At 29.5% G+C, this 17698-nt stretch overlaps 1 protein-coding gene across 1 annotated transcript; it reads right to left on the bottom strand.

Annotated features, from left to right (window-relative positions):
• Nucleotides 1-7557: 7557 nt before the first annotated feature.
• LOC145958178 (uncharacterized) lies at nucleotides 7558-10616 on the bottom strand. The gene is made up of 6 exons (XM_083074748.1): nucleotides 9768-10616; nucleotides 9279-9578; nucleotides 8926-9139; nucleotides 8659-8841; nucleotides 7673-8493; nucleotides 7558-7620 (listed from the first exon to the last, which is right to left on the bottom strand). Exons 1-6 carry the CDS (start codon nucleotides 10614-10616, stop codon nucleotides 7558-7560), a joined length of 2430 nt encoding a protein of 809 aa, XP_082930874.1.
• Nucleotides 10617-17698: the final 7082 nt, after the last annotated feature.

Raw genomic sequence — 17698 nt, 5'->3', positions numbered from 1 at the left:
TTTTTTTCTTTTATGCCAATATCTTAAGATTTTACTTTAAATTAATTTATTTCAATTGAAAGGTAAGTAAAGTCTGATTAATAATTATTTTTATGAAGAATCAAATTTAAATACTATTCAAATAATTTAACCTTAAATTCAACACATTAGTATCTAATTTCTTGATTATTAAAAATATATAACTTCATTTGCTCAAAGTTACACATGTAAAATATAACTATGTTATTAGTGCAAAATAATTATCAATTTTATTGGTAATTAATTTCTGACAAATAAGTTTACTTTTTTTTATAGGATTTCCAATTCCTCTTTCAGGCAATAATCAGTTTATTTCCACTATACAGTTTCTTCCGTGATTCACTATTTAATAATTTTTCCTCTGTTTTCTTTGTACTTGATTAAGAACTTTTGTCCAGTTGAACATTACTCAGCAGAAAATAAGCCTTCAATGCACCATATAATTAGCATAGGGTTCAAGGCCTAATGGCATCAACAATGTTTGAATTGCTTAATAAGCCATTCTCCTTTTCTAATCTGAATGTGCCTCATGCTCATGTAGCATGACCTACTCAATCTTTTCTTTGCCTGGTCCCTTCCTGATGAACAGTTTTGCTGAAACAGACCCTTTAGGCTTTTGGTTTTGGGACTTGTTTATAATTACAGTTTCATAAAATATTCATCATCTCTTATACATTATTTTCATCGTCACAAGCTTAAGTTTTTGCTACATTCTTCCTTCCTTATACAAGATCTTCATTGTTCAAATCTAAACAATAACATTCATAAACCAATAAGGCGATGTTTTGAGTAAAATCAGACTCCATTTTCTTTGATAAAGTTTTGAAATTGAGTATCATGAAGCTAAAAGAAAAAAACATATTTAAGGTAACAAGACATTCCACAACAAAAATTAATCATAGTTACTAAAAAGGAAAAGGTCTAACAATAATATATTATCGGTATAAAAAGTTTTACATAATCAACTAACACAAATTATGATTTATATAATTTTAAAGTAATTATTATAATAGTTAATAAATTATTTTACACTTTTCCTTTAAAAGAAAAAAGCAGCATTCATAAAACCAATATTGCACCATGCTCCTATAGATACATTGGCTAAAGGTGTACATTATTTAATTTAATTTATGAACTTAGTTCAAGTATATTGTGTCCATAAGTGGGGGGGCATGATCAGCAAAGAGCCAAGTGACTACCCCCTTCCGGTCAGCCTTTTCCTAGCTGTTTGATTGTGAAGAAGGACTCTGACTTCTGACTTCTTTTGGTTCTTGTTGCTAACTAAGAGGACAAGTGGAGATTTGACTGAACCACAAATATACTACACTCATCCTTATGTAGTAGAATAAGGCCCCATTTATCAACAACATGCAGAATCTGCACATTCATTTATGAGTGGGGATGCATATCATATGAGAAACACTCACAATTATTTCTCTAGTTCGTTTCAAGTTGATGGAAGAAAAAAAATAATTAACCCTTTAATAAGGTAATCCAAACACACATTTTGGTGCATGTTTGGATTTCCATTGCAAGTTGCAACCTTCCAAAAGTGCATTCAAAGTTAGAGATACAAAGAGTATCGTTTTCTAAAAGTACATTCAGAACCCAAATACTCAAATATGCACTAAATCATCTGAATATTTTTACCTTCATCTTAATTTGGATGTATGTATGGAGCATTAATTGCACTTTATTTTGATTGCCCAGAATTATTATTTTTTCAGTTGATTATTAAAGTGGTTGTTACAATGGAAGAAACACATGATCCCAAATGATTTTTACCTGTGATGTCAAGGGTTCAAATCTTAGAGTCACTGTGTGGATTGCTTACTTTCAAAGAAAGAAGGGAAGTTGAATCTTTGTCCTTAGTTTTGTTTCCCAAACCTTACAAAATTAATAATTATAAGAAGAAAAAAAGTTCAGCCATGATCATGATCATTACTGCCAGAAACTTAACTGCAAGCAATTTAGGTCTCTATAGTTTTGAGAGAATGTTTTACACAATACTATTCTTAACCATGGAGTTAATGGCACAACTTTACCTCAGAGATTCTCAATCAAAGACCTAAAAGGTGTATGACTAATGTTATGCATTTTTTTCCGGGGCCAGCTTTAATACTTTGGTACAGGGAAAATGTAAGTAAAAGGAATAACAATATACTTGGAACTCAAATTTTTCATTTACATGATTGCTTGTAAAAGCAAGTGAAACTTACATGATTGCCTGAGAAATATTTGTACAAAGCATGAGAAAACTGAAATGGAATCAACAATATCAAAAATTAGTTATATTTTGTGTCTGATTATGTTTTGAACATGATTGTTTTTAAACAAGAATATGGTTATATTTAATGTTCGATGATGTTTCGAACAAAATTGTCTTTGAACGAAAATATAAATGTTGAGAAACCAAACACAATATCAATAATTGGAATTCCACTTTAAATATTCATAGTAACCTAGCCTTGGAATTCATGCTTATCCAATGCACTGGTCAGAAAAACACATCAGTGAACCAATCTATGCAAATTGTAAGCAAGTTCATGTGCATTCCCTAGAGATGGCTGTTTCCATAATGCCAAGGCCATGTCACCCATTGATGTCGATCTTTAAATTGAAAAAAAAAACTAGAAAAAAAAAAAGAAAGAAAGAAAAGAATTATAAAAATTAAAAAAAAATGCAAGCTTCTAGCTTAACGTAGTCTATACTTTTTTATTTGGTTTTTCAGTATTTCTCTTGGTAAGGAAGAAAATGTTGCTCTCTAATCATTGTATTACTTATGCCATAATAAGAATAATTAAAGTACCAACGACCTACACCCTAAAATGCATTTCATTTTTGGATTTTCCATATGGCACTTCATAAACACACAAAAAAAGAGGGACCACTATGGGGAAAATTGTAAGCGAATGGGTGGTAGTGGAAATTAGTTTAATAATGTGGTTTCTCCATAATAAACTCTTTTAAGTTTGTTCTAATTGCAAATAATTGGATGCTTGGAACTAGTGGTGCATTATTATTTTTGCACACACTGTTTTTGAGTCACTATCTAATTATAAAGTAAATATATGTGGGGTTTGATAAGATGGGATACTAGTAGTGAAAGTGTAGGCAGTGAATGACATTTTTTTAAGAGATTATATTTTGTTTCTATTTTTTATTATAAGACATTTTTATCTTAATCATATATATTAATATAAGTAGTTATATTAAATAATTTTATTAGTTTTATAAAATAAAATAAATTTATGATACCAATTTATTTTTATTATTTATCATTAAATTTTCATGAGAGGTGAAGATATTAAAATTTATACACCAACATCAACAAAATGACAAATATCAATTGGAGAGAGTTTAAAAAATGAGAGAGAAATATATATTCTTACAATTTTTAATAGGGAAAAAACTAATTTAATACCTTCTAGAAACTATAAAAATAATAATAATAATAATAATAATAATAATAATAATAATAAAACTAAGAATTTCTTCTAAACTGTCTTACAATAAGAATCATACGGAGTATCATATAATAAAAAAAATATCTAAATATTTAATACAGTTATATATTTAAAACTCAAATTATATGGAAACATTTATCACACTGAACTTTTTTACATTTTCAATAATTCGAAATTGGAAACATTAGTGCAAAAATTGAATTTAAAATCGGAGTTTTAAGATTGGTTATAAAATAATCGATCTTAAAAGTGACGCGGTGACAATTTTGTAAATAAAATGATCACTTTTAAGATCGGTTCAAATTTAACCGATCTTAAAAGTACTTTTAAGATCGGTTATTTTATAACCGATCTTAAAAGGTATGTCTGACACAACTTTTAAGATCGATTACAAAAGAACCGATCTTAAAAGTTGTATCAGCCATAACTTTTAAATGTTAGTTTTTCACTTTGGATTACTATTTAAAAAAATAATATTTTTAGAAAACATTATTTTTCAAGAATATCTTTTATACATATCTCCACCAAATTGTTTTCATGGGAATAGATGAGAATCTAATATTTCTAAGTTAGAAATATTACATCATTTTAATTTGTTTAGTTAATATAGTAAAAAATCTTTGATTCTCAAGTAACATTTAAAGACAGTTTTAAAAATATTTATAATTAATCAAACATATTCTATATACATTACTTCCTCTAATTTTTATTATAAGCAAAAATAATTGATTTTACACATATTAAAAAATTAGTAATTTAGATTAAATTTAGTTATTTTCATAAGATCTTTTCTAAATTATCCATGTTATAAATGTTAAAAGAAATAGTGCAACTAAAAAATCATACATGTAATATCTTAGAGAAAATATTATTAAATAATATAAAAATAGTTAAATTTATTTATTTATAAAAATATATTTTTTGTTTATAATAAAAAAACAGAAAAAGTATTAATAAAATTAAAATAATGGTGCAGCAATTAATTGGCGTATTTAGGGTTAGGAAACATGCATCTTCTAGATCAGTGGTTGGGTCATTTTGCTGAAAGGGTGCATAATTTTGTGGCAGTGTCTGTCGAAAGGGTAAATGGAGTTGGCAGAGGGCAACTTTGAGGTTGCTGATTTAAGGTCCTGTTTGGAAGGGATGGTTTTTGCTTTCTTGTGCCATTGATGATACTGTTTCCTTCAAACCCCTTGCAAAGATTTGAGGGATCTGATGGTTCACTTCACCACTGTCCTTTCATGTGGTTAAAATCAATATCATCAGAAAAAAAATAAGAGGGTACCTTTGCTCAGAAGGGACACTCGACTTTAAAATGCCAAAGATATGCATATTATTAAATAGGCACGGTCAATTTATAACGTGACATGACCTTATTGGCTTATCAAAATAATAGATTACATAAATATATTTATATATTTTTACTATTTCTTAAATTTGAGGTAAGTTAGTTTTAAATTTTTTAATTTAAAATTATTTTTTTAGCCTCTTAATTAAAAATAAATAAATAAATATTTTAGTCATGAAAACTACTTGCAATAGTATCACTAACCTGAACAGATTAAGTCAGAGTTTTATCTCTTTTTATATAAAATTAAAATTGTGAACATAATACATTCTATTCAAATCTCTTACCATATGTCGACTTTAATAGTTACACCAACTAAGTTTGATATATTAATGTTTTTTTAGTTTTTCTATGACATGAATATTAATAGATAAATTTTGTATAACAAATTTAGTACTAAATAAATTTTATGTGATAAATTTAGTAATAATATTTAAATAATAAAAAAACTAAAAGGGATTTTTTCCAAAGTAGAGAGGACTCTAAAAGTAATTTTAAATTTAATAAATAAAAAAAATAAATTTATCTCATATTTCAGAAATTAAAATTATATTTAAGCTTTACAAATACTGTAGCAGATTATGCATATTAGATTATGTTGATGTAGTATTTTACCTGGAATTTAGGTGATTGAATATAACCCGAATATTTTATGAAATATGTAATAGTGAAAATTTGTATTTTTCCTATAAAATAATTTATTGATTAAAAGAGAAACTTTAATGTGTTACTTAAAAAAGAGAAGGAAGAATTAATAAGTAGTTATTCAAATGATACTAAACTTATTGATATCCTTAAATAAAGTTTCTAGTTGAAATTTTGTATACGAAAAAATTATGATTAAGATGAAAAATCTTATTAAAAATAGTTAGTTAAATTCTTTGTTTTTTGACTTAGATTAATTATCAATACTGATAAATATTTTGTATAAATAACATAATTTAAAAAATAAAAATAATGATATAGACAAGGGCATTAGGTACGGATAATCATGGTGTGCACCCCAATGGGGAAGAAGCATTATATGGATGAAATGGGTATAATCTAAGTCCTTATCCACTAAACAAATAATCTATTGGTAGGGCACATGTCATTTACGTCGCTTGAGAAGCCAACCACTGCTTATTAGCTTCAGTGCAGATCTTAAAAGCGTATAAGCTAAAAAATGATCATATTTAGTTGTTAATTAATTTGTATTAAGAAGGGAAACAAATTGCAGTAAAGAAAATATATGTAAACGAATTCAGTTTATATTTGCCAAAATATAGATACAATTCAACTATTTGAGTTTCGCTCCATGGATAGAATGGTTGGTGAATTATTATAAAACTCTTAATTCTAAGTTCGATTTCGATGAACAAAAATATTAATACAATTCATACATGGTATTAGAATTCTTAATTTATAGTTAACTGATCACCACTGAATTTGCCGAATAACAAAGGATTCGAGTAGTGTATATGATTTTTGTCACACAAAAAAAGGGGTAATGTATATGATGTCATAAATTTTAATTTTATAATCCTTATTGTATTTACAAAAAAAAAGTTTTAAAAAATAACTTAAAAGAAAGGATTATGCAAGTCTTACAAAGAGTGTCCTAATTAATGTATATATTTCTTATCTGTCCTAATTAATGTGTATGAGATATCTTAATAAAACTTCTCTTAAGGCTAAGCAACTGAGTATGAAGTTTGTTAAATTTACTATAATGATCTCAATGTCTCGAAAAAATACACATTTTTTAAGGTTAAGCAACTAAAGAATTATGTAAATCAATGAGTGTTTTTTATTATACATATGGAAAATACTTTGTTGAAAGATGTAAAAATTAACTCCCTTTAAGTGATTTTTATGTCTCAAAAAAATTTAGCTTATGAGAAAAGTTAAAATCGAATACACTCAAATATGATGAATATCAAATTAGAAACAAATTATGTCTAACTAACTCAAGAGAAGAGGATCACATAAATTTATAGGATGAAATATTCTTAAAAAGAATAAAACATCTTCTTTTTCTTTTCTTTTTTTTTTTTTTCTGAAAGAAACAATATTATCTTATTTTTAAATTGACAAGTTGAGCAATACAAAATAGGAATATCATTAAAGTGATGGGCACAAATATAAGATTTTGTTGCTCTAAATAAACTATGAGCCACAAAATTTGCTTACAAAACAAACTCTAAAACATCTTTTAACCCATAGCACGTTGTGTTTTTGTGTTTGGCAATCATAGGTCATTCATCAAATATTGTTGATCTTCTTATTAGGAATAATGTCTCGACGAGTGATTAGCTTGTTTTGTTGCAGAGTGACAGCATGATATTCACTATCCGACATTACAAGATATTCGTTGAAGTTCTTTTGTCTCCCTTTTGAAAATAATCGAGTATAAATATATATGTAACATAAAAGACTACTCAATTATATTACATGAATTTAATTAGAATAAACAAAGTGTGTTTCCGGGTTAATTAATTGGTCGATGAATATTTCATGGTTTTTTTTTTATAAGCCAAGAATTTATTAATTCCAAGAAAATTGTGCACAAGAAGTGCAAGTCATAATTAAAAATAAGATGACCTAAAAATAAGAAAAAACAAATTTAAGGGATACTTGCACAGGACAATGGGTTCATCAACCATTCTGGAAAAGAAAAATACACCATTCTAGCAGTCGTACACCACTCCCATGATCTCAACTGTGCCATGAACACGATCTCTTCTACCTTAAAGAGTTTGTCTTTGAAAATGTTCTCATTTCGAGCCTTCCATAACTGCCATATACCTGCAAACCAAACAAAGGACCAAACTCACTTAATACCCTTACTGCCACTCACCAATCCCATATATTGATGACAAAAACTCCTAAGTTCGTTGATAAGCACCCCTGACACTCCCCACCAAGCGTATAATCTGACCCAAACAGCATAAGCCTTTGGGCACAAGAGGAACAAATGTTTGCTGGACTCCGAGTCTTCTTCGCAAAAAACACAACCATTTTGTCCTTCTAGATTAACCCCTCTCAAAAGGAGGTTATCCCGGGTAGGTAACCTGTCCGCTTCCAACTGCCACACTAAAACTTGAACCTTAGGAGGGATACATTTGGCCCATATCGTATCATAAAAAGTGTCCACTTGAACATGGTTTGACTTTGCTAAAATCTTATAAGCAGATGCCACCGAATATTTCCCTGACCTTTCGGCTAACCAACGCCATTCATCTGGGTGAGCCTCTGTCAAAACTACCGAGGCCAACTTATTAGCCAACTCAACCAGCTTTTCCTCTTCCCATGCAAAAAGTGGGCGCCTCCAACTCCACCGCCACTTTGAACCACCCTCATACATTCCTTCTACCGAGTCATTTTTGTTTAACGAGATTTCATAAAGGCGACTAAACTCATCACAAAAACGAGTTTCACCGATCCACCTGTCATGCCAAAAGCGAGTCTGCTTACCATTTCCCAGTAAATGGCGTACATGTTGGTTCCACCATCCAGAACATCCGTGAACCGCATCCACAACTGACTGCATATCCACCCACCATTTGGAGCAAGTCCGACCTTCCACTACCCATGAACCGTCTTCCTTTGCATATTTTGAATTGAGCACTCTCACCCATTGACTATCAGGTTCCGTTAGCATCCTCCATTTCCACTTGCCTAGCAAGGCCAAATTAAATTTACATAAATCACACAGACCAAGACCCCCTTCCTCCTTACTTCTACACACCCTTTCCCAAGACAACCAATGAATTTTCCTATGGTCTTTCTTTCCCCCCCCCCAAAGGAAACTTTTAAAGATAGACTCTATTCTGGAGAGAATACCTGTTGGCGCTTTGTAGAAGGATAAGAAATAGGTAGGCAAGGCTGACAAAACCGATTTTAGAAGTATCACTCTGCCAGCTAGGGAAATGTACTTGTTCTCCCACAAAGCCAACCTTTTTTGAACCACCTCCACTATCACCTGCCACATAGCTCCTCTTGCAGGATGATCTCCAACGGGAAGCCCTAAATATTTAAAAGGAAAAGCTCCTCGTCTACAATTCAACAAGTTCGCCCCTTGCTCTAACCACTAATCCGGCATATTCATACCTATCAAATTACTCTTGCTGAAATTCACCTTAAGGCCTGATACCAATTCAAAATTTTGTAATATTGCCTTAATAGTTTCTAAAGACCTCCAATCCCCTTGAGTCAGCAGCAACGTATCATCTGCAAATTGAAGATGGGAAATCTGAATCTTGTCCTTGCCTACTATGAAACTCTTCCAAAGAGACCGCCAACTGGACCATTTGATTAAGCCCTTCTGCAGCAATCAAGAATAAAAAAGGAGAAAGTGGGTCCCCTTGTCTTAATCCTCTTCCTACATTGAATTCCTCAGTTGGGCTACCATTGATTAGAACATACGATTTTGTCAAACACACACATTCTCGCATCCAACTCACCCATGTAGGTCCAAAACCCATCTTCCCCATTACATCCCAAAGATACTCCCAATTTACCGAGTCGTAGGCCTTCTCGAAGTCCACCTTAAAACACACCAAGGCTCTTCTCAACCGCCGAGCCTCTTCCACTACCTCATTTGCTATTAAAACCCCATCCAAAATCTGCCTACCTTTCACAAAAGCTGACTGTGATCCAGAAATTATAGTTGGCATCACTCTACTCATCCTATTGGCCAAAACCTTGGTAAGAACCTTATAAACACTACCAATCAAGGATATTGGGCGGTAATCACCTAAACCCTGGGGATTGTCATTTTTTGGAATCAAAGTAATGAAAGAGTTATTGACTCCTTTAACCAGCTTACCATTAACGAAAAATTCATCAAAGAAACCCACAAAATCCTCTTTTAGAGTATCTCAGAATTCCTTGATAAAACGTAAATTAAAGCCGTCCGGGCCTGGGCATTTGTTACCATCACAACTCCATACTGCTTCCTTAATCTCTGTCTCTGAAAAAGGTGTTTCCAAAAAAAACCTCTCCCCTTCTGACAATGAAGAAAACCGCCACTCCCCCAACCTCGGCCTCGCTTTATTTGATTCCCGAAAATGCCTTTCAAAAAAATCCTTCACCTTTCGATGCATATGAGTCTTTTCTTCCACTAGTTCCCCATCAAAATCTAAACATCGAATTTCATTGCTTTTCCTACGCCGGGAAATAGACCGATGAAAATATTTCGAATTAACATCCCCTTCCCGAAGCCACTGCACCCTCGATTTTTGGTGCAAAATAGAGCATTGATGGCTTACCCATTTTTGTAATTCCCCCTTTTTTAGATTTAGGTGGGACAATTCTTCCTCCTCTAAACCTGCCTCTTCTTCCTTTGACTCAAGATTGTGAATTTCCTCATGTAGCAATTCAATATTCTTGTTAATATCCCCAAACTCCTCCTTATTCCATATTTTTAAACGCTTTTTTAACTCTTTCAATTTTTCCTTCAACACAAAACACTTCTTCCCCCTAATCTCCATTCTCCCCCAGGCATCTTCCACAAAAGGCTTAAATCGAATGTCGTCGAACCAACAGTTGAGGACTCGAAACGGCTTAGGTCCCCACTCTGATACACCTGTCTTAAGTAACACAGGACAGTGATCTGACATGCCTCTAGGAAGACCCCATTTTTTCAACCCTTCCCGTGACGATGCAAAATCCACAAAAACAAGATACCAGTCCAATCTACTCATAGTTTTGCCATCATTTCTAAACCAAGTAAATTGTCTCCCAAACATTTGTAGATCTAACAATCCTGAAGAATTGACAAAATCTGAGAATAACCGCATCTCCTCCCTTTTATCGAAACCCCGAACCCCTTTCCTCTCCTCCTCACATCTTATGGCATTAAAATCTCCCACCACACACCACCGATCCCCCCTCTAGCCTCGATCTCCTGAATTAACTCACGCCAGCATCCTTTCTTGCCTTCTAGATCACACGGAGCATACACATTCACCACTGACACCTTCTGGCTTTCACCTACCAAACAACCAACCACACCAATATAATGAGTTCCCATGAAGAATTCAGAGAGCACAAATTTAGACTTATCCTACAAAATTAAGAGACCTCCAGAATGCCCCACCGCCGGCTTCGAAAACCACCCCACATCTTCGTGACTCCACAACGACTCACACAGCCTCCTAGACACAACCTCCATTTTTGTCTCTTGAATACAAAACAACCACGGTTTGTGAACCTTTATCAACTTCCTCACCTCCCACTTCTTAAGCCTCCCCCCTAAACCTCGGACATTGAGAGTAAGAAACTTCATAAGACACCCGTTTTATTCCCACCCCTCCTCGATTGATTACTGTTCCTGTCTCTAACCTCCAATCCTTCCAATTTCATGGTTTATAGAAGTAAACGAAGGGAACAATATTATGCCTTAGTAGTTGGGTAAAAAAGCTCACCTGAGTTATAAGTTGCTTTTGATTTCTTCTAAGAAACCACTTTCAAATTTTGAAATAGGGTTTAGATGCAAACACACATAAAAAAAATTAAAAAATAAAATAGCTGGGATATTTCTCTTAAATCAATTATAGTACATGAGTTTATAGAATATGCTTTAGAATTTAATGTCGGGTTTTTGTAATGTGATACTATTTTATTCGCTAGTTATCAAAAGAATTGCTCAATACATTTGTTGGGTTATTCAATTTTTTTAATTATATTATTAATATGAAATATCTATTAATTTTGTTGATGACTAGTTTTTATGTGAACATTTTTAATAGAATTTTATTTTTTAACTATATTTTTTCATAAAAAAAGAAAAACTCAAACTCTTTAAAATTGAACCCATAACTATTCAAACCAATGGATTATTGGTATTAGATAATTGGATTTGTAACTAAATTAGAAAAAATAAGACTAATTGTAGTTTAAAAAAATATGTGTATGCATTGTTATAACCTTAAAATTGGGAAACAAGTCTTATGTTTTCAAGTGATTGAAGCTAAAGTGTTTATTGATAAAGTGTTATTATCATGTGTCATTAACTTAATAGTCTCAATGCCATTATAGGAGAGAAATGGTTACACAATTCAATGTGATGTTTCGCATATAATAGAGATTCAAAAGACATTGCTTGATATTAGAGATTCCAAGTCCTTTCTTAATTTAGTATGAACATGAAAATTATAAGGTGTGTGCTAGTTTAAATTCGACCATTAATTGTTTTATGAAGTGTTTGAATTTTTATTTTTCATTTTTACTACAATAATATTATTTTATTTTGATAATCACTTATTATATTATTATTGTGAAATATTTACTAATTTTATTGATGACTAATTTCTATAAAAAAAAACATGATTAACTTACTTTAGTAAATTCTATCTTTCTAATTAGAGATTTTAAATTAACAACTTAACTCAATTCAACACGACCTCTCCTCAATTCATTGAAAAAAGGGTTGGTTGGACTAAACTCATCATTTTCTTATTAGATTGAAAATATCAATCTAATCCAGTCTATGATAAGTTACAAGTTAAATTTGGTTGACATATCAACTTATTAAAAAGTTATAATTTTTTTATTTTATTTGTCTTGATTTTCTTTTTCAAAATTTATGATCAAAATATAATTAAAAAGAAGAAAAATATTATAAAATCAGTAATAAATTAAACATTAAAATATTCAATAGACTATATGTACTTAATAAGTCCATCAACAATATGAAAATAAGCTCATGATACAATCACAAATTAAAAAATTCATCAACAATAAAATAAGTCTATATGCAAAATAAAATGTAATTTAGATATTTATTTTTAAAAAATTCAAATAATTTAGAGATCAACCGAATAGTTTGACCTAAAATTTAATATCTGAAATTATATTTTTTTAATAATAAATAAGTGATATCACCTAAGTAGATTATAATAATATATAAATATACACACATCACTCCATTACGTGATTTGGCCCCTAATTCAACTTTTTGAAAGGGTACCAGTCCACCTTTTAGAATTAGCACCATTAAATACCAACACAAAGAGTGGGTGTGTGGGTGCCATCTTCATTCACAACCATTGGTGCTTACAAACTCAACTAGCTAGTATACTCACACAAATGAATAATTAATTCTCCTCCATTCGTTATGATTCACTGTTACAACCTGGTATATTAATATGCATAAGTGGGATGACAAGGATATATATATATATATGTTGATCACCAACACTAATAGAGAGAGACTTCTTTGATATTTTTATCATGTCACATTTGTCCTAATAAACCAATTAAGACCACGTATTTCAATTCACTAATCATCATTATATCGAGAGAGAAATAACATGTATCCCAGCATTGTAAAGTAATTTTTAGTGTCAATACAAAAAAGTTATATACTGTGAGATAAAAAGTATTACTATAAAATATAATATATATGTAAATATATATTTATTTGACATATAATTACACATTAATTTTGAATGAAATTTAATAACATATTTTATGTGTTACTATAGTACATACTTTCACTTTTAATTAATAATATATTAATATATACTGTATTTATTGTATAAATAAAAATAATTTTCAGTAATAATTTTTGTGTCGTCATAAAATGCATGTCAATATATAACAATATTCTTATAGTGTGTATCAATAAAAAATTACATTTTATAAAATTTCCTAAATTTTATAATAATTATTTTAAAAATCATATCGACAGCAATTTATAAGTGATTAACGGTGTAAAAAAAAATTATACCAACTGTGAGAGAGAGAGTTGTAAAATAGGTTAAAATGGAGTAATTAATTTAACATATTGGTAGAAGTAACTATTTGGGTTTCGCCACTGCAGCAACTAGAAGTGGTGATCAGAAGTTGGTTGGTAACATATAGAATGGCTAGCACCAAATGGTCTTAATTAATCAATTCATATAAAATATAAATACACTAGAGATTACTTAGAGTTGGTAGAGAAAGCCTTTATTTTTGTCCTCTAGCATTCACACACAGGTAAGTTTTTTGGAGCTATTATGAAAGTAAATATATCCATCTAACACCACTATTTATTTCGATCGTTTGAGTTATTGAATAAAAAAATCACATTTTCTTGTGTTATTCATAGTTTCATGCATGTCATAAATTTGGTAGCTGATTGTTCCTGCATGGAACAATAAAATGATGTTGCCTGTGTACAATTATTATACACAACTGCGTTGGTGATGAGTCGTAAATTGTGGATGATAATTGCGTGAATATAATTGTTTATTAAAAAATAGTCATTAATTTGCATCAAACAAAATAATATGAGTATATGTACATGGCAGAAAGAAAAATAATTGGAAATACTATTTTGGTGCTGGTCACTTGTCACTTGGCAATAATGATTCTTGTTCGTTCACTTTGGGGGGTAAATTAGCAAAGAAAACAAAAATGGCCTAATGTGAACTGAAAAGGAATTTAGAATAAGGCAAAAAAAAAATGTAGGTAACTATAACTTATGCAAATTTATTCTCACATTCTAGATTCCTCTTTAGGGTTGTTGTGAAGTATTCTTGAACATGGTGGCAAATGGGACAAAGGGTATATTCATGTGGAATTGTCAATGTAGAAAAGTGGGCCTTGAAAGGAAGATGGAGACAAGTAGTTCAGAGAAAGAGAATTTATGTGCTGCGTAGCATCTCCAAAGAAAAGGATTGAATTGGAGAAGACCACTTTTGTAGTCTGTGAAGAGTAGCACTTTAAGATAATCTATTTATTTCTTGTTACAATTTTGTGAAATTCATATTCATGTGTGTGAGAGTATATATTCAACATTCACACTGGCCTCCAAGAGATGCTTGTTGAAAAAACTCGACAAAATATCTCCTAATTAGTAGTAGATCACAAAAGGTATAGTTTATTAATTGCTAGTGTATTTGTCTTCTCACATTTATGTTTGTTGAGTAGTTGTAATGAGGTAAATTTAGGCTTAATTAATTATTTGATGTCTATATTTTATCTCATCATATTATGTTTTTGTCTTTATATTTAAAATATCTATATATTTTAGTAGTATACAAGTAATTCTTTTATGTCTCTTTATATATATATTCCAGTTATATTTTTCTAATAATAAATATTTTTTCCTGTTAGCATTTCTTAAAACATTTAATTTAAATACGTTAGTGTTAATAAGAAGAATAAATAAAGAAATAACAATATAGTTTTTAATCTTTTAATTATAATTATTTAAAATAATAATACATTGATTTAATTAAAATTCTAATTTAATCATAAAAATTCATAGTGTGTACACCATAGTCAGGTTAGTATATGAGGTGATAGGATAGAAAACATATAAGAAAAAGAATTTAGTTGGAAAGAAACTAAAAATTATAAATGAATGAAGTATGAGTAATTGGAAATTAAAAGTTAATTTTGAGCAATTATTACAAGGTGTCTATAAATAGACTATTGTTAGAGAATCATATTCAAGGTTGGAAAATTCTCCATGTGAGTGAGAAGAAGTGTTGCCTTAGAGAAAGTAAAATGTGAACGTTTCAAAACAAATTCAACACGTTATCTTTTAAGAATTCCAAAATACCATTAAGCTTTACTTTTACAATTTTTTATTGCCTCTCAAGTTATTAAGATAGGAAAAAAAATATCTATTATGATCTTAAAAAGAATATATACAATCATAGTTGTTTAGTAAAATGTCTCTTTTATGTTATCTAACAAATGTTAATACATTGTTTAATTTTTTTTTTAACATCTTATATATGTTGTTTGTGTCTTTAATTCATTTTAGTATATTATTTTCTAATTTACAAATGTTTTATTTAAAATTTTGTTTCCAAAATAATACCAAGTTTAGTTAGATTATTTCTTAAATTATATTATACTATATAGATTGGTTATGCATTTAAGATTATATTAAATTTTGGTTATGCATTTAAGATTATATTAAATTATGTTTCTCTACCAACTCTAAGTAATAAAGATTTGAATACTTTGATAAAGACATAAGTTGTAGATAGAGGTTTTGATCTTGAAAATTTAAATGAATATGAATTCAATCAAGTAGATGAACTTTGTATTATTATATTATGGTAAAACTCATTTATTCTTACTAGTCACTACAAAGCTTGTTAAAATCTAATTTAAAATAAAATTAAAATTTTGGTATATATTAGTCACTACAAAGTATGATTATATTTTTTTATCGATTTATATGATATTTATTCTCACTTTTTTATGTTTTTTTTTTTTTTGAAATAAAATGGATTGTAAATTTAAATAGATGGATGCATCAAATATGCCAAAATCTTTTTCCATGGTAATTCAAGTTGTTTTCTTTTGAATCAATTGAAATTCAGATATTGTCAACAATGTTGTGACATTTATAGTGGTTAGAGAATATCATCTTTAATACTCACTCTTTTCTCAACGAGAAGAACCATACATCCTAGAAAGACTTATAATAATTAACTTTTTCCCTTCCTCCCACCAATCATGTGACTCCATTTGCTTTTATGTTTTCACTCATTGTATGAAGCTAAAGTGTAATATGTTATAAGAAAAGTAAGTATATAAATAAAAATAATTTTCCTACTATCTAGATCGTAGGATGATAATTCAAATAGATCGTAAAAAAAATTACAAGAGAGTGATTTTGTATCATTTATTCTAAACTTTATTTTCTTTTATTTAATTTTCCTTTTAAAAAATTTATGTATTCGTTTGAATAAGATAAAATGGATTAAATAAATAAATATGCTTGTATAATTAAATATGTTGCAATATGGGCAAACATAAAAAAAATAAATGAGTCATTAAATCATAGTTATTAGTGGTTTAGGTTTTTACAGTAATCTTTTAACTTTTAATGAAGTATCTATGAAAAATGCTATCAATATACTTTCTAACACACTTATTTTAACACATTCACTTTTATTTATTAAAATTTATTAAAAACTACAAAACAATGAGAGATATAATCATTAAATAGGATTTAAAATTCACCAAATTCTATACTTTTCAATAAAATTTAACTAATTAAAAAGAATATTTTAAAAGTTATATTATTAACATTTTTCTTAATAACTATATCGCGTCATTGATGATACATTCCTCCATGATATTTCGGTATCTTTAATGCTTTGTTTGGTATGCATGAAACCCATACAAATTAGCTTTCCTCCCAAAATGAAAAGAAAAGGAGAGAAACTTCTCTATATATTAAGTGACTAAAATAGTTTTAATTTTATGTATTTCTCTCTCTTAATATAGATATTTATGTCACGTTTGTATACATATTTAACTTTCTCTCTTTTCATTTTTCATTTGTACCAAATATCTTACAAAATCTTATTTTTCATTTTTTTTTTTGCCATTTCATTGGTTTTTTTAAAATCAAACATACCAAGTTCTACCAACTCTCACTCGTAAAAAAATAAAAATAGAAATCTATAACAAAGCCATTAAAAACAGAAGAAGAAAAAAATGGATCCATCTTATATTTTTATTTTAATTAATTATCAAACATTTAGATGGCATATAGCAATCATGAGATTTGAGAAATCTTGAAGGCATGATGACTCACTTCTCTTGGGATTTCTTAGCACACTTTATTTTTTAATCTTGTGTGCATAATTTCTCTCTCCAATTCCATGGTGCTTTGTTGTAACTTGTAGCTGTAATATTGAGTTTTTCCTGACAACGTATCTGGTGGGTACATAAAAGGGAATTGTTCTAGCTAGCAATTGGGAGACTGATTGGACCACCCAATCAATCAAGTTAAGGATCAACCATTGAATTGATGGAGATGCTCAAATATTTCCTCTCAACTACTAACAATGCTAATATTGGTTCTATTTCTTTAATGCTTCCTCAAGAGTCACTAAGTTTGACATACCGGAAAATTATA

The sequence above is a fragment of the Cajanus cajan genome, chromosome 1, assembly GCF_000230855.2.
Source record: "Cajanus cajan strain Asha chromosome 1, NIPB_CcT2T_4, whole genome shotgun sequence".
Taxonomy (NCBI): Eukaryota; Viridiplantae; Streptophyta; class Magnoliopsida; order Fabales; family Fabaceae; genus Cajanus; species Cajanus cajan.
Note: the sequence above shows the minus strand (reverse complement) of the source record. Positions and strands in the feature narration are given on the sequence as shown.